This window comes from Staurois parvus, unplaced genomic scaffold (genome assembly GCF_062004578.1).
Source record: "Staurois parvus isolate SC_StPar_1 unplaced genomic scaffold, SC_StPar_1.0 ptg000053l, whole genome shotgun sequence".
Lineage (NCBI taxonomy): Eukaryota > Metazoa > Chordata > Amphibia > Anura > Ranidae > Staurois > Staurois parvus.
The window spans coordinates 1,244,998-1,271,218 of NW_028317849.1; the positions used below are offsets into that span (position 1 = coordinate 1,244,998).

General features: G+C 43.0%; 1 protein-coding gene across 1 annotated transcript in view; it reads left to right on the forward strand.

Annotated features, from left to right (window-relative positions):
* The window catches only part of LOC149470062 (mesoderm induction early response protein 2-like), a 90,663-nt gene that overhangs the window by 5,082 nt on the left and 59,360 nt on the right, over positions 1-26,221 (forward strand). The window contains exons 2-4 of the mRNA XM_089667663.1: positions 5,231-5,301; positions 17,070-17,186; positions 17,269-17,353. Coding sequence (XP_089523789.1) covers positions 5,231-5,301; positions 17,070-17,186; positions 17,269-17,353 — 273 coding nt within the window. The remainder of the gene's footprint in view (positions 1-5,230; positions 5,302-17,069; positions 17,187-17,268; positions 17,354-26,221) is intronic.

Consider the following 26,221-nt stretch of genomic DNA (forward strand, 5'->3'; position numbering starts at 1 on the left):
GGTGACAGACTGATGGATTGAGGTAGTGAGTTCCAGGGGATGGGGGAAGCCCTGGTGAAGTCCTGGAGCCGGGCATGGGAGGAGGAGACCAGGGAACTAGAGAGTAGGAGGTCTTGTGAGGAGCGAAGAGTACGTTTTGGGTGGTAGATGGATATCAGGTAGGTGATATAGTTTGGGGCAGTGTTATGAACAGCTTTGTACGTTAGTGTTAGTAATTTAAATTTTATGCATTGGGCAATCGGAAGCCAGTCAAGGGATTGGCAGAGGGGGGTGGCGGAACGGAGCGGTAAGCCGGTGAGGAGGGAGTTACAGTAGTCAAGTCGTGATATAATAAGGGAGTGAATGAGTTGCTTAGTAGTGTCTGGGGTTAGGAACGAACGTATTTTGGAGATATTGCGGAGGTGGAGCCTGCATGAATTTGTCAGCGATTGGACCTGGGGCTGGAAGGATAGATTGGAGTCTAGAATGACACCTAGTACTCTGGTTTGCGGGGTGAGCTGATGGTGGGCTGGGGGAAAAAATAGGAGCTCGGTTTTGGAAAGGTTTAATTTGAGGAAGTGGAATGACATCCAATTTGATATGGCGTTCAGAGGGCTAGTGATTCCGCCGGAGACTGAGGGGGTGAGTCGAGGGGGTAGAGAGATAGATTTACGTGTCATCGGCATAGAAATGGTAGTTGAAGCCGTGGGAGTGTATCACTTGGCCAAGGGAGGAGGTGTAGATGGAGAAGAGGAGGGGCCCGAGGACAGAACCTTGAAGGACCCCAACAGAGAGGGGGAGTGAGGGGGAGGTGGCAGCGTTATAGGTAACACTGAAGGAGCGCTGTGATAGGTAGGACGAGAGCCAGGAGAGAGCGGAGTCTCTGAGGCCAAGAGTATAGTTTTTTGAGGAGGAGGGGGTGGTCAATTGTGTCGAAAGCCGCAGAGAGGTCGAGGAGTAGGAGAACTGAGTAGTGGCCATTCGTTTTGGTGGTTAGCAGGTCGTTGGTGAGTTTGAGTAGGGCGGTTTCGGGGGAGTGTAGTGGACAGCAGCTGGACTGTAGGGGATCAAGGAACATAAAACTTTAGCCTGGAATTCTTTAAATGAAAATTGTTCATTCTGGTGTCCTTTTGGCAGGACTGCTGTTAGAAACCACAAGCCCCATACAGCCAACCTGACAGGGCCCCCCCCCCCAAAAAAAAACCCCAAACATGTTACTGTGCTTCAGTTATGAACACACTGAGTGATCAGTACTGATCATTCATTGTGTTCATTCAGGAAAGGAAGGGGTGGTAAATGTGACATATTTACCAGACCCTTTCCCACTCTCCATCCTGAAGGATCCTATTTTGTGTTTGCAGCTGCTGGTGGGAAGGAGAGGAGGGACACTTGCAGTACTGCCGGGTTAGGGGCAGACAAGGGGTCCTGAGCAGCAGGGGGAATGTACAGTCATGGCCGAAATTGTTGGCACCCTTGATATTTTTCCTGAAAATCAAGTATTTCACACAAAAAAGGTATTGCATTAACACATGTTTTGCTATACACATGTTTATTCCCTTTGTATGTATTGGAACAAATATAAAACAGAGGCAGAAAAGCAAATATGACATAATGTCACACAAAACCCCAAAAATGGGCTGGACAAAAGTATTGGCACCCTTAACTTAATATTTGGTTGCACACCCTTTGGAAAACATAACTGAAATCAGTCGCTTCCTATAACCATCAATAAGCTTCTGACACCTCTCACCCGGAATTTTGGACCACTCTTCCTTTGCAAACAGCTCCAGGTCTCTCTTATTGGAAGGACACCTTTTCCCAACAGCAATTTTAAGATCTCTCCACAGGTGTTCAATGGGATTTAGATCTGGGCTCATTGCTGGCCACTTCAGAACTCTCCAGCGCTTCTTTGCCATCCATTTCTGAGTGCTTTTTGACGTATGTTTGGGGTCATTGTCCTGCTGGAAGACCCAGGATCTTGGACGCAAACCCAGCTTTCTGACACTGGGCCCTACAGTGCGACCCAAAATCCTTTGGTAATCCTCAGATTTCATGATGCCTTGCACACAGTCAAGGCACCCAGTGCCAGAGGCAGCAAAACAACCCCAAAACATCATTGAACCTCCACCATATTTTACCGTAGGTACTGTGTTTTGTTCTTTGTAGGCCTCATTCCGTTTTCGGTAAACAGTAGAATGATGTGCTTTACCGAAAAGCTCTATCTTGGTCTCATCTGTCCACAAGACGTTTTCCCAGAAGGCTTTTGGCTTACTCAAGTACATTTTGGCAAACTGTAGTCTTGCTTTTTTATGTCTCTGTGTCAGCAGTGGGGTCCTCCTGGGTCTCCTGCCATAGCGTTTCATTTCATTTAAATGTCGACGGATAGTTCGCGCTGACACTGATGCTCCCTGAGCCTGCAGGACAGCTTGAATGTCTTTGGAACATGTTTGGGGCTGCTTATCCACCATCCGGACTATTCTGCGTTGCAATCTTTCATCAATTTTCCTCATCCGTCCACGACCAGGGAGATTAGCTACAGTGCCATGGGTTGCAAACTTCTTGATAATGTTGCGCACTGTGGACAAAGGCAAATCTAGTTCTCTGGAGATGGACTTGTAACCTTGAGATTGTTGATATTTTGCCACAATTTTGGTTCTCAGGTCCTCAGACAGTTCTCGTCTCCTCTTTCTGTTGTCCATGCTTAGTGTGGCACAGACAGACACACAATGCAAAGGTTAAGTGAACGTCTCTCCTTTTTATCTGCTTTCAGGTGTGATTTCTATATTGCCCACACCTGTTACTTGCCCCAGGTGAGTTTACAGGAGCATCACATGCTTGTAACATTCTTATTTATCCGCAGTTGTGAAAGGGTGCCAATACTTTTGTCCAGCCCATTTTTGGAGGTTTGTGTGACATTATGTCGAATTTGCTTTCTTTCCTCCCTTTTTTTGTTTTGTCCCAATACACACAAAGGGAATAAACATGTGTATAGCAAAACATGTGTTAATGCAATACGTTTCGTGAGAAATACATGATTTCCTGGAGAAATATCAAGGGTGCCAACAATTTCGGCCATGACTGTATAGTGCACAAAGAGGGTTATAGATGCAGCGGGAGGGATTACTGGAACCAATCCCCTGTATGTCTCTTTCTGCAGCAGCTGAAATCCAGCGGGAGGAAGAGGATAAGAAGCCAGCTTTCAGCTGCTGCAGAGAGCCATACAGGGGATCTGTTCCAGCAATTGCCCCCCCACCCCACCATGCCAATCACCCTCCGTGCCCACATCCAATTCACCCAGCTGCCTGGGCCCCCTACAGGAGGACTGGTGGTACCCCCATATCCATGGCTCTGCCCTTCGGATATTGTCGCATGAACTGTTGTGATTGGCTCTCGAAAGCTGTGTACGAACGATCAGCCAATCGCTCCGAAAACACTGTTTTTCTGTCCGATTTTCTCAGCGTGCGCCCATGGCACAATTTTAGCAATTTGGGTGCAGGGGCGGACTGACCATTTGGAAAATCGGGCACTGCTGAGAGCCTGGGGTCCGTAGGGGGCCCATAAGGTGCCCCTGGTACCTTTTTCATAGGCTTTTTTGAGTTTAGGCAAGGACACATGGGCCCCATGATCCCTTATTGCCCGGGGGCCCCATGAGTTGTCAGTCCGCCCGTTTGGGTGTATGGAGACTACAATGCCCTCACTCTTGTGCAGGGGCGGACCATTTGGAAACTCGGGCACTGCTTGAGGGCCTGGGGTCTGTAGGGGGCCCCATGAGATGCCCCTGGTACCTTTTTCATAGGCTTTTTTGTTTGGGCAAGGACACAGGGGCCCCATGATCCCTTATTGCCTGGGGGCCCCATGAGTTGTCAGTCCGCCCGTTTGGGTATATGGAGACTACAATGCCCTCACGCTTCTTGTGACCAGTACCAGTTGTGAAGGTAACCCTCCAACAGCTTCTTCTTTTCTGAACAGAGCAGAGAGAAGCAAGCACCGTGCGTTAATCTAACGCCAACAACGGAATGACGTGGGCTCCACTATCGCACTTCAGCGCCCACCACCAACTCCCACCTTCTACTAATTACTAAGTACGGACCGGCTCATGCGCGTCACGTGACAGCTCTACCTGAGGCACGCCCCTCCGTCCGCCCAGTTGCCAATCGTGTTCGCCGCTCACATCCGGGCCACGCTGCTCCTCCTGCTCCGGTACTCGGCGGCTGGAGGTAACCGGGTACAGGGTGTGGCGCGACCGGGGCTAGCTCCGCCCGGAGGGGACCCTGCGGGGAGGGCGCAGCGCTGAAATGCCGAGGTAGGCGGCGGAAGTTTGCGCTGCATGAATGTAGGGCAGTCGGTGGTGTAGGCGAGCGGGCGTGTGGAGGGCAATGTGAGGGGCTGCGGTGCAGGGAAGAACGTAGCGGCATCCTAGGTACACGTCATTAGTTGTGTGGAGGCAGCCTGCATGGCACAGTGAAAAGTCTGAATAAAATCTGTGGCCATGGACTGGCAGCTGTGCTCTGATACCTAGCTTGTCCACCCTCCATCCATCAGACATGAGCAGCTCCTGGTGACCTCTATGACATGGGCCAAGAGGAGTACAGAGCGAGGAGGCACTTCCCCAGACACTGAGCTCCCAGGACAGTGAAAAGTCCCCCCAGCACACACTACCCAGCTTCCTTCCTTTCTTCTACATGCTTTCCCTAAGTAGACCAGAGATCCTTCCCGACCAGGCGCCCCAAATTTCATGTGGAAAGAAGAAATCCAGTGTCCATTCTTGTGACAGATGGCCATCTCTTTCCTTTCTATGGTTCTGTATTTCCAGCTCCTATTTATGTATACAGGAAGTAGCTCGCTTCAATCGACTATATTCTTGATGTATTCTTTCGGCTAATTGCTGTAACAAATTAACCAGAATGGAATGCATGTTGCCAGAAATAGAAAGAGTTGGTATTGATGGAATTTTGTCGGAGGAGGACACCATTCTCCTACCTGGATTTGTTCCCACTCTACTAAGTGACAGAGATGAATAGTTCGCTAGACTTTTTTTAAAAAATTTTTTTACCTAAGATGTCTATTGATTTTATGGAATTTGTGAAACAAAAAGACCAGAGCTGGGAGAATGATTGTCTTCGAGTAAAAATGTGTTCCTTCTGTGTGGTTTTAGGGACACCCGCTGGACACATACTGTACTGCGTTCTCCGCTGCAAGTTCCTTTGGAACCTCTGCCTGCTTTATAGCCTCCAGTGGTCCACTGAATAAGAGGGGCTAAGAATAGCTGAGATCCTGGCGCAGGAGGAGCAAGAACCATCCTGGGTCACTGGGGATGTAGAGGTAAGAGAGCCAAATGAGCTCAGGTTAAAGCTAGATTCCAGGAAGTGTACGCTTGAAGTGTTACTAAACCCACAACAGTAAAATCAGTCTCTATACAGTAAAGTATGCTTGTTATACTCACTGTGGAATCTAAGGGGTTAATCCTCTCCATTGTGGAAAAATGCTGTTTGATCCTGACTTCTCTGATCCTCCCCTTCTTCCAGTGTCTACCTCTTATTTCCTGATAAGACATATGGTGTGTAGTCACTGCACATGCTCAATTTGGTGTGCATCGCTGGAAAGGTGTTTTGTTTTTTTGGCAGAGTGCATGTGGTCAGCACAGAGCCAATCAGCACTGCCCAGACAGAGGTCAGGGGTTCTACATCCTCATAGAGAAAACTCCTCCTACAAGCTTTAACCAGTGCTCAGCTGAACACTGTTATAAGTCAGTGTCCTCCCTTATTTTGCTATCCCTAATTCATTTGTAATAGAGCAGTGGTGGCAGTGTGTTTTTTTTTGGGCAGGGGAAGTGCACGCGATCAGCACAGGCCCAATCCGTGTTGTCCAGACAGGGTCGGGGGTTATGCAGCCTCAGAGAACAGTCAGAGGAGAATGAAAACTGATTAACCAGTGCTTGGCTGGACACTGATAGAAGTCACAAGACTGCTATATACTGCTGATGAGAAAAGGTATTTAGCAGTTTATATTTTCTAAAATAACTGCATTTCCATGTGTGTGTACTGTGGGAGACCAGATATAGTGAATGCAGGGCCCTGGGTTTAATAACACTTTAAAGGATAAGTTCACCTTTGGGAGCATGTTCCACCTGTTTTTAGGGTGGAAATATGTAACGTGTTCCCATAGCCGCAGCTGCCACGCCCCCTCCCAATTCTCCCCGTATTATCTCTCTCAGCCCACACTGCTGCGTCATTCATTCACAGGCTTCCTTGAATGAATGAACTGCAAGTCCTGACAGCCTTAGCGGCTGTCAGATTGTAGTTTTCAATGAACTACTACAGTGCTGTGGTAGTTCCTTCAAGCTTCTTGTCAGAATATCTCCTTGCTCATATATCCTGTATGGCCAAACAGATATTCTGCAGGAATTCTCTATTCTGCAGGAGACCTGCATGGCACCAGTGATCTACTAATCGCCGGTGCAATGCTTTCCAGGCTCCTGTAGACAAAAATAATAAATGCACATTTTTTTTTTTTTTACCTTCAAAAAAATGTTTCTACTATTTTTGTCTAAAAGGTGAACTTATCCTTCAAAAACATTTTTTCTTCTACAGGAGTTTAGCAGTGTTTTTTGTGAAGGTTAAAGTGTTTTTTTTTCTATAATGAAGCTTACCTGTAGGTAAAATAAATATCTCCTAAACGTGCACCATGTAGGAGACAATGACTCTTTTTTTAGACCCAGTGCATGCTGTCTGAAGGAACAGCCGTTCCTTCAGAGTACTGTGCCATAGCCAGGGACTTCCAAGCACATGCACGGGAGTGATGTCATTGCGGCCAGGCCAGTCAGTTTGCGAACTCGGAAGGAAGACCGGGTGAACATGGAAGTCTCTGCCACGGTGACATCATGCTGCTGGAGGTAATCTTTTTGTGATTACGATATATAATTGATTTTGCTTTTTCAGTGTATGAATTGCACATAGGTGTATTGTTTGTTCACATAGGAAGCGCTACACTGCATTATATTTACTAACCGGTTTTCTGCAGTAATTTGCCATAAAATGTGATCTGCTCCTCATCTATGTCACAACAATGGGTTTATTTACTAAAGCTGGAGAGTGAAAAATCAGACTCACTTCTGCATAGAAACCAATCCGCTTCTAACCTCAGCTTGTTCAATGAAGCTTTGGCCAAAAACCTGGAAGCTGATTGGTTTCTCTGCAGAAGTGAGCCCAATTTTTTCACTCTCCAGCTGTATTAACCACTTGCCCTCCTGAGGATTTACCCCCCTTAATGACCAGGCCTCTTTTTGCTACTCAGCGCTGCACTAATTCAACTGATAATTGCGTGGTCATGCAATGCTGCACCCAAACGAAATTTACGTCCTTTTTTTCACACAAATAGAGCTTTCTTTCGGTGGTATTTGATCACCTGTGCGCTTTTTATTTTTCATGCTATAAACAAAAAAAGGCCAAAAAGTTTGAAGAAAAACAATATTTTTTACTTTCAGCTATAAAAAAAATATAGTAATCTCAAAGTTTGTTATAAATTTAGGCCAAAATGTATTCTGCTACATGTTTTTGGTAAAAAAAATCCCAATAAGTGTATATTGATTGCTTTGTGTGGAAGTTATAGCGTCTACAATCTATGGTATAAATACTGCAATTTACGCCATTTTTCTGCTATACAGCGCTGCGCTAGTTTAACGGACAATTGCGCGGTCATGCAATACGGTACATAAATGAAATTTACATCCTTTTTTTCCCCACAAATTGAGCTTTCTTTCGGTGGTATTTGATCGCCTGTGCGGTTTTTATTTTTTGCGCTATAAAAAAAAAAAGGCTGACAATTTTGAGGGAAAAAAAACAATATTTTGCACTTTTTGCTATAAAACATGTCCAGTAAAAAAAAAATGCAAAAATCAAATTTAGTCATAAATTTCTGCCAAAATGCATTCTGCGACATGTCTTTGCTAAAAAAAAAAAAAAACCCAATACGTGTAAATAATTGGTTTATGTGAAAGTTATAGCATTTACAAATGGCGGGAAAGATACTGGGATTTTTATTTATACTAATAATGGCGGCAATCAGCGACATATGACGGCGACCAGCGACTTATGGCGGGACTGCGGCGGACATTTTGACACTGGGGGGGAGCTGACTTGGAGTCACTGACATCCCCAGTGACACCAATACAGTGATCAGTGAAAAAAAACCACTGAAACTGTACTAATGTCACTGGGGAGGAAGGGGTTAACATTTTTAGAATTTGCAGTGTAAGGGGAGTGTTTTACTAGGGGGCGGGGGTGTGTACTGGACGGGGGGAGGGAGGGGGGAGCTGATCCAGGGAGAGAAACTGTTCTTTCCCTCTGCAGCTTGGCGGCGAACTGTCACAGAGCAGGGCTGTGTGTAAACAATGCAGCCCTGCTCTGTGTCAGTGTTCACCGCTCATCGCAGGAAAACGGCTGGTAAAAACCGTCTGTGACCCGGCGGCGGAGACCCGCTGCTGACACCCACGGGACAGGTAGGGCGGGCTCGCGCGCGTCCCCTACCTGTTTTGTAGGCACACGTTTTAAAACGTGCTTTTGCCTACGAGTTCCGCCCTGCCACCGTTTATATGCGGTGGCTGGGCGGCATGTGGTTAAATAATCCCTTATGTGCTTAAGTTAATACACAAACAATTCTAATTTCTCACATCGTTAATATACGGACCTATTGCAGATTCATCATGCTGGAGGTAAAAGGTGAATCCAAACGGTAATTCAACAAAAGCTAATTAGAGTCAGTAGTTTACGCACCCGGCATGTGGTCTAGAGCTACTTTGTTTGAGAAGTCACTCAAATATTTTAAGATTGCTGTTCATGAGAAGCATCAGTTGATGTGAACCGTGTTTCACAAAAGGAGCTCTCTGAGGACATATGATCAAGAGTAATTGATCTTCATAAAGCTGGAAAGGGATAAAGAGCAATCTGAAAGTGTTTAACCATCCATCAGTTGACAAACAAGTTGTCTATCAGTGCAGATAGTTTAGTACTGTGGCTACTCTTCCTAGAAGTGGGCACCCAGCCAAAATGACTCCCAAGGCACAACAAAGAATCCTCAATGAGGTAAAGAAGAACCCAAGAGTAACAGCTAAAGACTTGAAGACAACACTGGAACTGGCAAACATTCATGAGTCTAACATAAGTCTTTGAACAAGCAGGGTGTCCATAGCAAAATACCATGGAGGAAAAAAAGAGCACCCCAGCAACCTACAGCATTACTGGGAGAATATTGTGTGGACTGATAAAACAAAAGTTGAATTGTTCACAAAGAATACTCAGCATTTTGTATGGCACAAAAAGGGTACAGCTTACCTACATCAAAACCTCAACCCAGTGGTGAAATATGGTGGAGGGAACATCATGACTTGGACTTGCCATCAGGGCCTGGATCATTTGCCATCATCAAAGGGAAAATGAATTCCCAAGTTTACCAAACTATCCTACAGGATAATGTCAGGGTGGCTGTCTGCCAGCTGAAGCTTAGTAGAAGTTGGGTGATGCAGCAGTACAATGGTCCTAAGCATCAAAGTAAATCCACCACAGACTGGCTTCAGAAAAAGATGTGCTTTTTGGAGTTGCCCACTCAGAGCTCAGACCTTGAGCTCATAGAGATGCTGTGGAATGACTTCAAAAGAGTCATTCACACCAGACATCCTACAAATGTGGCTGAACTGAAGCATTTTTGTAAGGTGGAATGGTCAAAAATTCCTCCTGAACATTGTGCAAATTGGTGTCAGAGCTACCAAAAGTGCTTATTTGAATTTGTTGCTGCCAACGGAGGTTTGGACAGCTATTAAAGTGTTACTAAACCCATGACTCTGAGTACACTATATCCACTCTTCCACATTACACAGAACATGGAAATGCAATTTTTTTAGTAAATATAAACTGCTAAATACCTTTTCTCATCAGCAGTATATAGCATCTACTACTTCTATCAGTGTCCAGCCAAGCACTGGTTAATCAGAGTTTTCATTCTCCTCTGAGTGTTCTCTGAGGCTGCATAACCCCCGACCCTCTGTCTGGACAACACTGATTGGGCCTGTGCTGATCGCGTGCACTCTTCTACTCCCCCCCCCCCCCCCCCCAGAAAAAAAACCACAAAAACAAACACTGCCACCACTGCTTTAACTATTACAAATGAATTGGGGATAGCAAAATAAGGGGAGGATCAAACAGCCTTTTTACACAATGCAGAGGATTAACCCCTTGAGTAGAACGAGGATGCTTTACTGTATATACAGACTTTTTTTCCTCCAGCACTGTGTATGTTTCAATTTGTTCAATAAAGACCTGATAAATTAGAATTGTGTGTGTGTGTGTGTGTGTGTGTGTCAACAATTTAAGCACATTGTACTTGTCTATTGTTTTGACTTAGATTAGAATCAGATGACATTTTACAGCAAATTACTGTAGAATAGCAGTTAAACCCAAGGGGTTTACATACTTTTGTGTGTGTGTAGAAATATATATATATATATATATATATATATATATATATATATATATATATATATATATATATATATATATATATATATAAAATAAAGGGTTTACAGCAAAGTGAGCATAACTTATAGATTTATCAAAATACAACACAGCAACTTGAGGCATTCTTGCCGTTTTAAATTACTGTTCTGCACCATGTCATTGAAAAAGATAAAATTATTAGGCCCCTTTCACACTTATGGACAAATGCTATAAAAGGGGGGGGATTCTAAGTTTGCTTGTATTGCAGTACATGTTCCAGCCTACCAACTATGTCAAAGTGATCGCTCTTGCCAGTCACTACTCTTTTGGTAATGTTCATGACTTTTATTAAAAAGAAAAAACTATCACATATTCAGACCCTTTACTCAGTACTTGAAGCACTTTTGGCAGCAACTACAGCCCCGAGTGTAGGTATGACGTGACAAGCTTTTTACACCTGGATTGGGGGATCTTCTGCCATTCTTTGCAAATCCTTTCAAGCTCAGTCAGGTTGGAAAGGGACCGTTGGTGGACAGCCATTTTCAAGGCTCTCCAGAGATGTTCACTAGGGTTCAAGACAGGGCTCTGGCTGGGCTGCTCTAGGACATTGACAGAGTTGTCCCTAAGCCACTTCTGTGTTGTCTTGGCTGTGTGCTTAGGATCTTTGTCATGCTGGAAGGTGCCAGTCTGAGGTACTGAGCGCTGTGGAACAGGTTTTCATTGAGGATATCTCTGTATTTTGCTCCAATCAGTCTTCCCTGAGCCTTGACCAGTCTCCCATTCCCTGCTACTGAAAAACACCCCCACAGCATGATACTGCCATCACCATGCTTCACTGTTGGGATGGTACTGGGCAAGGGATGAACTGTGCCTGGTTTCCTCCAGACATAATGTTTAGAATTGAGGCCAGACAGTTCAATCTTGGTTTCATCAGACCAGAGAATCTTGTTCCTCACAGTCAGTCCTTCAGGTGCTTTTTTTATTTTTTTGGTAACGCCAAGCGTGCTTTCATGTGTTTTACACTGAGGACATGCTTCCGTCTAGTCATTCTAGCCTAAAGCCCAGATTGGTGGAGGGCTAAAGGGATGGCTGTCCCAATGGAACTTTGTCACATCTCCATACAGGATCTCTGGAGCTCAGTCAGGTTCTTGGTCACCTCTCTTACTAAGGCTCCTCCCCCCGATTGCTCAGCTTGGCTGGGTGACCAGCTCTTGGAAGAGTCATGGTTGTGCCAAACTTCTTCCATTTGAATTAAAATTATGGAGGCCACTGTGCTCTTGGTACCTTCAGTGCAGGAGAAAGTGTTTTTTTTTTTTTTTTTTTTTGTAGCCTTCCTCTGATCTGTACCTTGCAATAATCCTGTCTTTGAGCTCTGCAGGCAGGCCTTTGACCTCATGTATTTTGCTCCGATACAGTATGCATTGTCAGCAGGATGGATTTGATTGAAACCAAGTTGATTTAAAGCTTGATTCAAATCATAATTTTTAAAGAGCAACTGTCATCTCTGTCCCACAGCGGCTCCTCCTCTGACCTGCTGATGACTCACCAACAGTCCCATTCACTTTAATGGGATGGCTGGTGATGCGGCAGTGACACAAGGTGAGGGGCTTGGCGGCAGCAGGTAAGTGGATGCCCGCTAACAGGCGCTGCCATGATGGATCTAAAATGACAGGTGCTCTTTATATGTAAGGAATCTGACTCATTCTTGCTGGTAGTTAGAATCTTTAATATTTGCAAACCAAATTAAGGTTTCCTTTTTAGAATAATAAGCTGTCAGGTTAGTAACACAGCGATATTAGAACCGATTTTAGGTTAATAGGTTAATCACACATAGCTGGAGAACTACTCAAATTCTTTTTTCCAGGTTTTTTTCTCATGGTTGCTGTGAAATTGTGTGAATGCATCAATGCAGTGCATGTTCTCGCTTGCAGAGCTTGGATTCATTGAATGCGTTTACCAAAATGTAAATATTGCAGAATATACAGCCGCCTGCTACGTAACTAAGCTCCATTTCATGTTTAACAAACTAAATTATTTATCCCAAATAGAAAACTATCTTTATTTTAATAAAATGTTTTTGGCATAAATATCTAAATTTGATAGAAATAAAAAAAAATCTGATTTTAAATATTTTTAAAAAATTGTTTTTTTTTTTTTTTGTTTTATCTTAAATCGTCAAATTTTTTTTTCCACCCTGGCTGTCAGTGGTGAGGCCTTTTAAAGAGAGGTGTGTGCCTTTCCAACTCCTGTCCAATCAATTTAGTTTACCACAGGTGGACTCCAACCAAGATGTAGAAACCTCTCCAACAATTAAGAGAAATGGGAGGTACCTGAGCTAAATTTCAAGTGTTGTTGCAAAGGCTCTAAATACTTATGCCAATGTGTTATTTCAGTTTTTCCTTTTACGAACATTTGCAAACCCATTTCTATTATGTTTTTACTTGTGTGGTACGGAGTGTAGATTGAGGAAAAAATGAATTGAAACAACTATAGTATCAGGCTGCAACATAAAATTGAAAAAAGTGAGGGTCTGAATACTTTATGGATGCACTGTATATATTTCAATATACAGTACTGTGCAAAAGTCTTAGGCAGAATAAATTTGGTGCCAATCACATGCCTCTCTGATGACATGGCGCGATAAGTATCTGCCTGTATTTCTCAGCATTGAGGAAACCATTGATCCTGCCCTAATTTCCAGCTCCATTTGCACAATTGCAGCCCCAAACTTGCAAGGCACCTCCACCATGCTTTACTGTTGCCTGCAAACACTCATTATTGTACCATTCTCCAGCTGTTCACAAACAAGCTGCCTTTTGCTACAGCCAGATATTTTAAATTTTGACTCATCAGTCCAGAGCATCTGCTGCCATTTTTCTGCACCCCAGTTCCTATGTTTTCGTGCATTGTTGAGTCATTTAGCCTTGTTTCCACGTTCTATGCATGAAAACATAGGAACTTGGGTGCAGAAAATGGTAGCAGGTGCTTTGGACTGATGAGTCAAAACTTGAAATATTTGGTTGTAGCAAAAGGCAGTTTGTTCTCTGAAGGGCTGGAGAGTGGTGCAGAATGAGTGCCTGCAGGCAACAGTGAAACATGGTGGAGGTTCCTTGCAAGTTTGGGGCTGCAATTCTGCAAATGGAGTTGGAGATTTGGTCAAGATCAATGATGTCCTCAATGCTGAGAAATACAGGCCGATACTTATCCATCATGCCATACCATCAGGGAGGCATGTGATTAACACCAAATGTATTCTGCAGCAGGACGACCACAAACATGCAGCCAATGTCATTGGGAACTATCTTCAGTGTAAAGAGCAAGGAGTCCTGGAAGTAATGGTTTGGCTCCCACAGAGGCCTGATCTCCACATCATTGAATCTGTCTAGGATTGCATGAAGAGACAGAAGGATTTGAGGCAGCCTTTATCCACAGAAGATCTGTGGTTCTCCAAGTTGGAACAACCTAACTGCCGAGATCCTTCAAAACTGTGTGCAAGTTTACCTAGAAGAATTGATTCTGTTTTGAGGGCAAAAGGTGGTCACACCAAATATTGATTGGATTTGGATTGCTCTTCCATTCATTTACTTTCCATTTGGTTAATTGATACAAATAAACCATTAAAACTTCTATTTCTGAAAGCATTTTTCATTAAAAACATTTTTTCACACCTGCATGGTACTCTACAGTGGTTATAAAAAGTCTACACACCCCTGTTAAAATTAAGGTTTCTGTTATGTAACAATTTAGACAAAGATAAATCGTTTCAGAACTTTTTCCACCTTTTTTGATGTGACCAATAAACTGTACAACTCAATTGAAAAACAATCTGAAATCTTTTAGGGTGGGAAGTGAACATAAAAAAAGTGATTGCATAAGTGTGCCACCCTCTTATTACTAGGAGTGTGTTTAGAATTAAGCAATCACATTCAAAATCATGTTACATTAGGAGTCAGTACACGCCATCATTTACCCCCTTCCTGTCCAGGCCAATTTTCAGCTTTCAGTGCTCTCACACTTTGACAATTGTGCGGTCATGCAACACTGTACCCATATGAATTTTTTTGAGACCTATAAAGCTTTATTTTGGTGGTATTTATTCACCACTGGGATTTTTATTTTTTTTGCTATGTAAATGAAAAAGTCCAAAAATTTGGAAAAAAGCGTTTCTTATAAAACTTTGCAAATAGTATTTCATCATAAATCTTGGCCAAAATTTATTCCGTTATCTTTTTAGTAAAAAAAAAATAACCCAAATTCGTTTATAACCAAAAATTTATAATTTTTAAACCTTTATTTTTTACCTTTTTTTTAATTTTTTTATATTTATTTTGCATACTGTCACCCTAGCAGTACAGTGTTACCATGGTGACACTGTACTACTTGGGGGTGATCAAGATTTTTTTTTTTTTTTTTTTTTTACATGGATTGCTTTTACACCCATAAAGGCTGTAAAAGCAATAATTTCTCCTTCTCTCTAGCTGCATTCTTGCAGCCATTGAGAACTACTGAGTGAGCTGTGATTGGTCACAGCTTGTCACATGGTACAAGGCTGTTGTGAATAGCCTTGTACCCTGTGACCTCTGTGATCATTCACAGATTTCACACGTAGTAAGCAATGATGTCACAAGTGACATCTTGCTTACTACTTTGCATGTGATCACTGATTGGCCAATCAGTGATCACATGATCGGGACCTTGCACAGAGGTCCCGTCCGAGCGGTGTTCCACTGTGTCCGGAGGACACAGCGGGCACCGGATCACGGTGCTGCGCGCTCCCAGGGAGCGCGCACAAGCAGGGTGCGGGGAGGCCGTTTATAAACGGCCACCCGACCCTGCACTGCCACCGTCCGGCCGTTTATATACAATGGCCAGACGGGAAGTGGTTAAAGTGCCTCTGACTAACCCCAAATAAAGTTCAGTTGTTCTAGTAGGTCTTTCCTGACAGTTTCTTAGTTGCATCCTACAGCAAAAGCCATGGTCTGCAGACCGCTTTCAAAGCATCAGAGAGATCTCATTGTTAAAAGGTATCAGTCCAGGAGAAGGGTAAAAATGAATTTCCAAGTCATTAGATATACCATGGAACACAGTGAAGAGTCATCATCAAGTGGAGAAAATATGGCGCAATAGTGACATTACCAAGAACTGGACTTCCCTCCAAAATTGATGAAAAGACGAGAAGAAAACTGGTCTGGGAGGCTGCCAAGAGCCCTACAGCAACTTTAAAGGAGCTGCAGGAATATTTGGCAAGTACTGGCTGTGTGGTACACGTGACAACAATCTCCCGTATTCTCCATATGTCTGGGCTATGGGATAGAGTGGCAATACGAAAGCCTTTTCTTATGAAGAAAAACATTCAAGCCTGGGTAAATTTTGCAAAAAAACCATCTGAAGTCTCCCAAAAGCATGTGGGAAAATGTGTTCTGGTCTGATGAAACCAAGGTTGAACTTTTTGGCCAGAATTCCAAAAGATATGTTTGGTGCAAAAACAACACTGCACATCACCAACAGAACACTATACCCGCAGTGAAGCATGGTGGTGGCAGCCTCATGCTTTGGGGCTGTTCTTCAGCTGGAACTGGGACCTTAGTCAAGGTAGAGGGAATTCCAGTCAATATTGGCACAAAACCTTCAGGCTTCTGCTAAAAAGCTGAACAGGAAGAGGAACTTCATCTTTCAGCATGACAACGACCCAAAGCATACATCCAAATCAATAAAGGAATGGTTTCAACAGAAGAAGATTAAAGTTTGGGAATGGGCCAGCCAGAGCCCAGACCTGAATCCAGTCGAAAATCTGTGGGGGTGATCTGAAGAGGGCTGTGCACAGGGGATGCCTTCGCAATCTGACAGATTTAGAGTGTTTTTGCAAGGAAGAGTGGGCAAAGTCAAGATATTCAATGCTGATAGACTCATACCCAAAAAGACAGTGCTGTAATAAAATCAAAGTGTTTCAACAAAGTATTAGTTTAAGGATGTGCACACTTATGCAACCATATTATTTTAGTTTTACTTCCCTCCACCTAAAAGAATTTTAGTTTGTTTGTTTGTTGTTTAACTGAGTTGTACAGTTTATAGGTTACATGAAAGATGTAAAAAGTTCTGAAATGATTTATCTTTGCCTCATTTTTTTACATCACAGAAACCTGGGGTGTGTAGACTTTTTATATCCACTGTAATACATTGCAAGTAGTGTAAGAACCCCACATTTGACTTTGTATTTGCCTCTTGCAGTTACTGTACAATAGGGCTTAGAATAGGTAAGGAAGAAGCAACACACTGAGCTAATCCATTGCGCTGCAATATAAGATGCATGATGATAGACTGCAAAAGCAGAGTGACAAGGAACTAATCTCCATATTCTGCTGCTTCTCTGTTCACTGTATTCTCAGAGGGTGTGGAGGAAGACTTAAGTGTTAACTAACTGCAGGTCTCCTACCCTTGCAAAAAAAAAAGGCTGTGTGGTGAGGCAGAGCTGTCTAAATCTCAAAACGGGATGGACAGAACAACAAATCGGGAGTTTAGCTTTGAGCTGTCGGCTCTGTTCTGGGTTGATGGTGTGATTTGACAAGTGTCTGATGTGTTTTTTTTTTTTCCTTGTTTGAATAGGAAGAGGAGCTGGCAGTCCAAGATTTATTAGCATTTTATGGCTATGAAGCATCAGACCCTTTACCAGAAAATGATGTAGAGAGTAGTGGATCTGACCGTGCACAGCCTTTATTCCAGGTAAGAAATCCCTATGTACTCTTAAAATGCACTGCTTTCAATTAGATGTAGAGTACAGATGTCTCATGTTCTCCTTGCACAGGAGCAAGCATCAGCTGAAACTGAACAGATGTCTCCTTCTCTGGCTTCTGGAGGGTCTGCTGATCTCTCTCCTCGTTTTGCAGATTGTAAGTATATGTAAAAGAAGGGTAATTTTTCTCTATCTTCCATTGAGGTACACAGGTTGATAGTAACCGACCTATGGTTTTACTGCTGCCTACAGGAGAACTGGACACTAGGCATATAGAAAGCTGAAGGCCAGTGCCCTAAGGGCTATAATAACTCCTACACCAATCCAGCTCCTTTTTTTGTAGTCTTAGGAGAATGGTTGTTTTTTTTCCTTTATGCTATATTTTTTTGTTATAATTGGAAGATTTTTCTACTATCAGCAGCTACTGGCCGGATATAGAAAATCCTGAAAGTCACATTTGCAAATGTATGTGTAAGCCCCAGTGCCTACGTCAAGACTCCCCTGAATACTGTGATCCTGACTATAGTTTCGAGAGTCTCCAAGTTGGAGTACATATAACAGTAGATATATGAAGGGAAGGTTTGCCTAGAGGGAGCCCACCCCTCCTTAAAAGCACAGGTACACGCAGGAAGCTTAGCAAGTGGCAGCTGAAGGTATCCAGTGCATCCCCACATTAGATTCAACCAACTGTACAAGCAAATGGCAACCACCTCAATCTATAACTAACCTCAATGTAACTTTAGTGGGCCACAAATGGATTGAAATTCAGCCAGTTCAGCAGGGCCTAGCCGAATTTCCATCCATGTATGGGAAAGATGATTGTATCCAAATCGATCCACTGGAATTGAGCCCACTATTCACAATCTAACAAATAATGTTGGTATCATCGCAAACATAACAATTCTGTTTTCTTTCATAACACTGTCATAGGTATACAAGGTAAACAATAAAGGACTAAGCTCACGTTCCTGAAGGGCACCCATATTTATAAACAGAGCAGAGGGGGACACATTCAAATTTATAATTATTTGTAGCCTAATGGTAAGAAAGTCAAATATCTGGTTTTAGAGCGAAACACTCAGACCCAAGGTACTAAACTTACAGCAAGATGCAGTTGCATTAAGAGTTTAACTAAATTCCACAAAATGGCATTCAAAATATTACTGGTATTTCTCTCAAGATGTGTAAGAACTACTTGCAGAGTAGTGTCCATAGCATTTGCAGTAAATCGATTTGCACAAAAAGAAAACTGATGGGAATGCAGACTAACTGAAATGTGCTTGTTTACATGACTAAGCATCAACTTCTCAATGCAATTCATATAATTTGGGTGAAAGCCACCAGATGGTAGTCATTTAAACAGGAAACCAGAGATTTCTTTGATATAGGAACAATAGCCGGCATCTTAAAACACTCTCCTGCTGAACATATTTAATGTTTTCAGCTACTGTATACAGTGGGTACAGTTCTTTAGAACACTTCCAGAGATACTATCAGGCCCCGCAGCTTTACTAGACTTTAGTCCCAGCAGGCTCTTTCTCACATCCACTGTGGAGACTTTAATATACATTTCTCCCATATGGGGTGTGGACTTTGTGGCTAAATCTTTATTAGGATGATCAAAGTGAGTATAGAAGTAAAGTTCATCTGGGAATGAGGCCTCACATTTACTTAAGGAGACTTGTTTACGCTTGTAGCCTGTGATGGCCTGCTACATATCCTTTTAGTGTTTGTATTTCGGTCCCTTCCCCAGTCTCATCTGGCATATTGGCTTTGCCTCCCAAATGCCTGTTCTCAGACTCATTTATAACAGTGCTGTAGGCTCCTTGTCACCTGACTGTATTTTTGGCTCTAACCAGTCCTCATCTCATCATTTATTTGTGCTTTATGATTCTGAACAATATTACTAGTTTAATAAAATCCACATCTTCAGCACTCTTACTGATATATGCAGGGACATAAGACATGTATTTATTTAGATCATGTTTAAACAAAGATGTAGCACTAAAAATTAGACGACTTTTGCATAATTAAGATCTTGCAATATGGTCCCTCAGTTACATATTTTCACAATCACCAATCGGTAGGTGTGATGACCTCAAACAAAGCAGGTCAAAGTAATGCTCTCATCCAAAGTAGCAGCCTCCCTAAACTTTTGCCAGTCTGTGCATTCAAAGTAATCATGCAGCAGGCAGCAAAAGTTCCATCTGTAAAGATAAGCAAATGGTACAGAACAGAATCTCCCCACTCATAAACTAGTGAACAAGGGAAAAGCAGAAACCTTGAACAAGCTGTAGTTAGAGATTCCTTGTTAACCCCCAAAAAAGTCCATGCAAATGAGTCCAAAAAGCCTATATCCTTCTCCATGCAACACCAGTGGCTGCTCCTTATAAGAGTGAAGTACCTCTGAAAAAAATAAAAAAGAACAGCAGAGAGCTTCAGACTAAGTGCAGTAGTATTTATTAAAAGACAATTGTATCTCTCTCCTTGCAGAGAGAAAACAAATCTCAACTGTTGAAAAATAAAAACAAAAACATAAATATTAAAAAATAAAAGAAAAAATACCTAGAACAAGGTTTTATCTAGTTCAGTGCCAGGGTTAGTGTTTGAGTCAAGGTCAGGGTCAAAGGTCAGGATTTTTTTTTTATTTTAATTGGTATTAGTGTCAGTTTGTTTTAGGTAAAACAAAAGAACCAAAATGCGCACTATTGTTTCTGGGCTGCACTACAGGTACAAACAACAAATAACATACACATATATGGTATCGCTGGCATCGTCAAGAGCTGGAGAATTTCTTTTGGGTTGTTCTTTGGTAGTAGGTTATGGTAGTAACAAGAAATATACAGCTAAATTACAAAAAAAATATATTTTTTTTGTACTATTTTGGGCCAGTTTTTCTTTGATAATACAAAAAAACTCAGGGGATATCCATTACCATTTACCACCAAATGAAAGCCCAATTTGTCCTGAAAAAAAACAAGGTATAATTCACCTAGATGTACAAAGTAGTTGTGATGATATGTACGGTTTTGTTAACACATGTCAAAGTTGTAAAATTTTACTTAGGCTTTAATATTTATTTCCCATTAGGCATGAAGGGGTTAAAGTTCCATCTGCCCATACATTTAAATTTTTTGTAGTTGGTTTAAGTTTTATATATTTTTTTTTTTTATTAAAATAATAAACATGGTATACTCGCCTTCTCTGTCCAATGGGTGACCCTGAACTTCCTCTTCTGGGGTCCCCTGTTGGCAATCTTGGCTCCTCCTCTTTCTTCATGTGCTCCCTCAGCAAGCCACTTGCTATGGAGGCACGCAGTGTGTGCTCGCTCCGAACTGTGTTTATGGAGCCACACTCCATAGAGACGCAGAGCGACTTAGCACAACACCTTGACTCTTCCTGTGTCCCAGCAATTTCTAACAAAAATTCCTTTCAGCCGATCAGGAATGTTGAGTTAGTGGGTCACCTTTCCCATTTTCTTAACTGAACTGTTGTTTTAAGGTTTGTATTCAGATCTGTTTACAGTTCCGAAACCCGCAGTATGCTTTAGTCCCATCTTGGATATAAAGATCCACAACTCCTTTTTATTGGGTATTGAGTTTGGGATGGAATTATTTGGTCAGGTGTTGCCTTCCTTCATCTCGAGAGCTCTTGGTTTCAATTGACTTAAGGGAAGTGTGTTTACACAATCCTATCTTTAACCGCCTCCCGCCTGCCATATAGTAAAATGATGGATGCAAGGCGGTTCTCTTGTTCTAACCGCACATGCGCAGCTTCGGGAGCGCGCGGCGATCGGCGGTGTGCTGTGTCCCTTGGACACAGCGGATCACCGATCCACTGAAAGATCCGAAGATGTCAGCTCGGTCATGTGATCAGCTGTGTCCAGTCACAGCTGATCACATTTAAACAGGGAAATGCCGGTTATCTCTCCCCACAAGCTGTCATGCTGGTTATCGGCATTCCTCGGAAGGGACATGTACACAGATCAGAGCACTGATGATCACTGTGCCCTGATGATCTGTGTAGCCCCAGCAGTGCCACCTGTCAGTGTCCATCAATGCTCATCCATGCCACCTGCCAGTGCCACATCAATGCCACATATCAGTGCCCATCTGATCTGCCTTTCAGTGCCACCTATCAATGCCAGTCAGTGCTGCCTATCAGTGTGCATCAGTGCCTGTCAGTGCTGTCTATCTGTGCCGCCTAACAGTGCCAGTCAGTGCTGCCTTTCAGTGCCCATTGGTGATGCCTGTCAATGCCCATCAGTGCCACCTACCAGTGCCACCTATCAGTGTCCATCAGTGCAGCCTATCGGTGCCCATCAGTGCAGTCTCATTAGTGCACATCAGTGAAGGAGAAAAATCACTTATTTACAAAATTTTATAACAAATACTAAGAAAAAAAAGTTTTTTTGTTTTTTTTCAAAATTTTCAGCGGTTTTTGGTTTAAGAAAAAATAAAAAACCCAAAGGTGACTAAATACCACCAAAATAAAGCTCTATCTGTCACAAACATTTTTTTAAAAAATTGGAAATTGGCCTGGGCATGAAGGGGGTATAAGTGCCCTGTAGGCTAGTGGTTAAGGTCATTGGCGATTTCTTCACCTTGCTGCGAACAACCATCGCTATCAGTTTGTTGACTTTCGCTTTGGTCTCAGACCCAAGAGTTTTTTACAAAGATCCTCACACGAGATCTTGGATTTCCCCATCTCAGATTTAATGATTCCAGTTATTGGATGCTGATCTATTGCTGCAGGAGCAGACCTCCCTGGCTTTGAGTTCCAATGTGTCCGTCATTCTGCAAACCTTGGAGAACTTAGGCTAGATTGTGAACATAGAGAAGTAATTTCTGATGCTGTCACAAAGCTTGGGGTCCTTGGACCTCTTCCTGGATTCACTTCAAGCCAAGGTTTTCCTACCTCGAGAGAAGTTGACAAAGCTACAGAGTCAGGTTTTGCAACTTCAGTCACATCATTGGTTCTCCATGCAGGTATTATTTTTGATGACATCCACCTTATAACTGTTCCATTTGCCCAAATATATTCAAGCCTTGCAACAAAACCTCATGGCATGGGAAAAATCCAGTCTGTCTCTGGACAAGGTGATTTGGTTATATCCTTGAACCACGTTTTGTCGCAATCAACTCCAGTCTTCTGGGTTGGAGCAGAGATCTGAACCCTCTATTTGTTCATTCTGGATCTTAGGAAAAATCAACACTTTAAATAAACATCTTGAAATTGAGTGCTCCCAACCCTGTAGAAATCAATAGTCACAAGCCCAGGAACAGATAAAATCAAAATTCACTACAGAAAAATCAATCTCAGATCAAGATGATTGGGATGATCTGAGGATGGGGCTAGTCCCTGAGACATGTTATGATAACCAGCTTCTCTGGGTTGGTTTGACATGGTTTGAGTGCTCTCCTAAGCTTCCAGTTTGCTCTCACCTGGTTCTGGGACATGTGACGTCCGTCGGACGTGCCATCTCACACTCCTCCCACTTTCCTGAGGCTCCTGTGCTGAGCAACCTACTATTAGGTCCAGGATCATGTGTCATCCTCCAGCTTATGGGAATATATTTGATTTTATCTGTTCCTGGGCTTGTGACTCTATTGACTTCCACATGGTTGGCAGCACTCCTTTATTGTTTTATTTTCATGTCTGTACTGTAGTTATCTAAACATCCCCTGGAACATCACTGCGCTTGGTATTTGCATGTTTTTTCTGAAATTATTATTATTATACAGGATTTATATAGCGCCAACAGTTTTGCTCAGCGCTTTACACTATAACTGGAGACAATACAGCAACAATACAGTTCAATACAAGAGGGATAGGAGGGCCCTGCTCCTTGGAGCTTATAGTTTAGGAGGGAGGGGCTAGCGGTACAAAAGGTAGTAACTATGGGGGATGGACTGGTTGGAAGAGTAGAAGGTTCCATTAGCTGAGGGCAGGATAGGCTTCCTTGAAGAGAGAGGTTTTCAGAGATCGCCTAAAAGTGAGCAGAGTAGGCGATAGTCTGATAAATTAGGGTAGAGAGTTCCAGAGGATGGGGGAAGCTCTGGCGATGTCCTGGAGACGAGCATGGGAGGTGGAGTCAATGGAGCTAGAGAGTAGGAGGTCTTGCAAGGAGCGGAGAGTACGGTTTGGGTGATATTTAGAGACAAGATCGGTGATGTAATTTGGGGCAGAGTTATAAATGGCTTTATATGTTATTGTTAATGTTTTGAATTTTATCCGTTGGACAATGGGAAGCCAGTGGCGGGATTGGCAGAGAGGGAAGGCAGATACAGAACGGTTAGTAGGGTTCATAAGGTGGATGAGTCTGGCAGCAGCATTCATGATAGACTGAAGAGGGGATAGCCTGCAATTAGGTAGGCCAATGAGGGAGTTACAGTAGTCAAGGCGAGAGATGACCAGGGAGTGAATAAGTTGCTTAGTGGTTTCCGAGGTTAGGAACGGGCGTATCTTGGAGATGTTGCTGAGGTGAAGTCTACAAGATTTGGACAGTGATTGGATTTGGGGCTAAAAGGACAGATGGGAGTCTTGGATTACACCTGGTACCCTGGCATGAGGGGAGGGACCGATGATTGTGTTTTTGATCAGTCAGGGGAAGGGGAACGAGCTGGGGGAATACTAAGAGCTCAGTTTTGGAAAGATTGAGTTCGAGGAAGTGAAGTGACATCCATGCCGATATGTCACTTAGTAGGTTAGTAATGCGAGAGGAGACTGAAGGGGTGAGGTGAGGGGTAGAAAGATAGATTTGTGTGTCCTCAGCATAGAGATGGTACTTAAAGCCATGGGAGTTTATCAAGTGACCAAAGGAGGAGGTGTAGATGGAGAAGAGAAGGAGTCCAAGGACAGAACCTTGAAGGACCCCTACAGAAAGATGGAGTGAAGAGGAGGAGGCAGCAATATAGGTAACTAGTATCAAAAATTGCAGCGCTCTTAATATAGTGAGATGGTGACATATAATGCGCAATCTTATGCGCTAATAAGTGAACATATAAGTCCTTGAAAATATTCAAGTAAGATGTGTCAATTTTTCCGGGAGCTAGCGTCAGTAGTAGTATGTGCTCGTAACTTCAGTGATATGAAGAAAAAGGGTGTGCTTGCACTCACCAGAGCCTGAAAAAAGAACGCCATATAGTTTCAGGTCCTCATAATTTAAAGCCCAATTAAACCCCCACAATAGAATTGCACAGAGTGGCCCCAAACCTCCTCTTCTCTGGTCTCCTGCCTACGCTCTTGGCTCCTCCCTACTGCCGAGTGCCCCATAGAAAGACGCTTTCTATGGGGCACTCATATATGTGGAAGTGAGTGGAGAGAAGAGTTGCAGATGTGCAGAACACTGGATCGAATGAGGTCTCATGTAAGTGGGATTGGGGCGTAAAGGATTCTGATGTCTAAACATTTTTTACCTTAATGTAAGGAATGCATTAAGGTAAAAAATGCTTTATAGGCTTTATAGTAATTTTAAGACGGTTCAGTTGCGCTTTAAAAAGTATTTAGATTTAGTCTACCATTGGGACTAATTTGGGTCCTCCAAACTTGATTTAGTATAGTTTCTTCTATCTAAACCATTAGTAGCAGAAGTTAAGTTAATAACACAGAGGAACAGAATGTCATTTGAAAAAAGAGATTTCTAAAGACCTCTGGTAAATGTTGATGAAACCTGTCAGTCTGGGTAGAGTTACATAAGCCTTTCTTAGACACAGTGTAGGGAGACCTAACCCTAGTTCCTGCATACAAGGGTGGCTCCATAAAGCGCTGCAAGAGAAAGGAGTTGCCATGAAACGGGAAACCTCGGGCAGTGATCATGGAACCAGCTCAAACAGAAGCAGAGGCAAAGATTAAGATGCTTCATACTTGGTAATGTATTCATCTGCTGAAAGTGCTTTAAAAACTGGGGGTTTTATTTTCACTCTTGGGTCCAATTCAAGCTTCACGCATCAAAATTAGAGTGTTGGAACAGGTGGCTGATGACTCTGGAAATTACCTTCACATTGTATCGGGAAGAAATGGTACCCCATCACTGGTTTCAGTGGGAGGAATAGTGCCCCATCACTGGTTTCAGTGGGAGAAATAGTGCCCCATCATTGGTGTCAGTGGGAGGAATAGTGCCCACCTGTTGGTGTCAGTTGTAGGAATTATGCCCCAAAGGCCAGATAAAGGCAACCAAAAGGCCACATCTAGACCCTGGGCTGCAGTTCGGAGACTACTGTGATAGACCAACACCAAGTGGCACATAATTGTGAAGTGGAAGGAAAATTAATGGTTTTCAAAATATTTTACAAATCTATATCTAAAAAGTGTGGCGTGGATTGTATTCAGCCCCCCCCCCCCCCCCCCCGAGCCAGTACTTTTGTAGAACCACCTTTCACTGCAATTACAGCTGCAAGTCTTTTTGGGTACGTCTCTACCAGCTTTGCACATCTAGAGAGTGACAGTTTTGCCCATTCTTCTTTGCAAAATAGCTCAAGCTCTGTCAGATTGGATGTAGTGCATCTGTGAACAACAATTTTCAAGTCTTGCCACAGATTCTCAATTGGATTTAGGTCTGGACTTTGACTGGGCCATTCTAACACATGAATATGCTTTGAAATTAATGGAATAAACCATTCCGTTGTATCTTTGGCTGTATGTTTAGGGTTGTTGTCCTGTTGGAAGGTGAACCTTTGCCCCAGTCTCAAGTCTTTCGCAGACTCTAACAGGTTTTCTTCTAAGATTGCCCTGTATTTGGTTCCATCCATCTTCCCATCACTCTGACCAGCTTCCCTGTCCCTGCTGAAGAAAAGCATCCCCACAACATGATGCTGCCACCACCATGTTTCACGGTGGCAATGTGCAGTGTTCAATGTTTGTCTCATCTGACCGGAGCACCTTCTTCCACATGTTTGCTCTGTCTCCCACATGTATTCCAGCAAACGGGACTTCTTATGACTTTCTTTCAAAAATGGCTTTCTTCTTGCCACTCTTCCATAAAGGCTTTTATGAGTGCACAACTAATAGTTGTCCTGTGGACAGA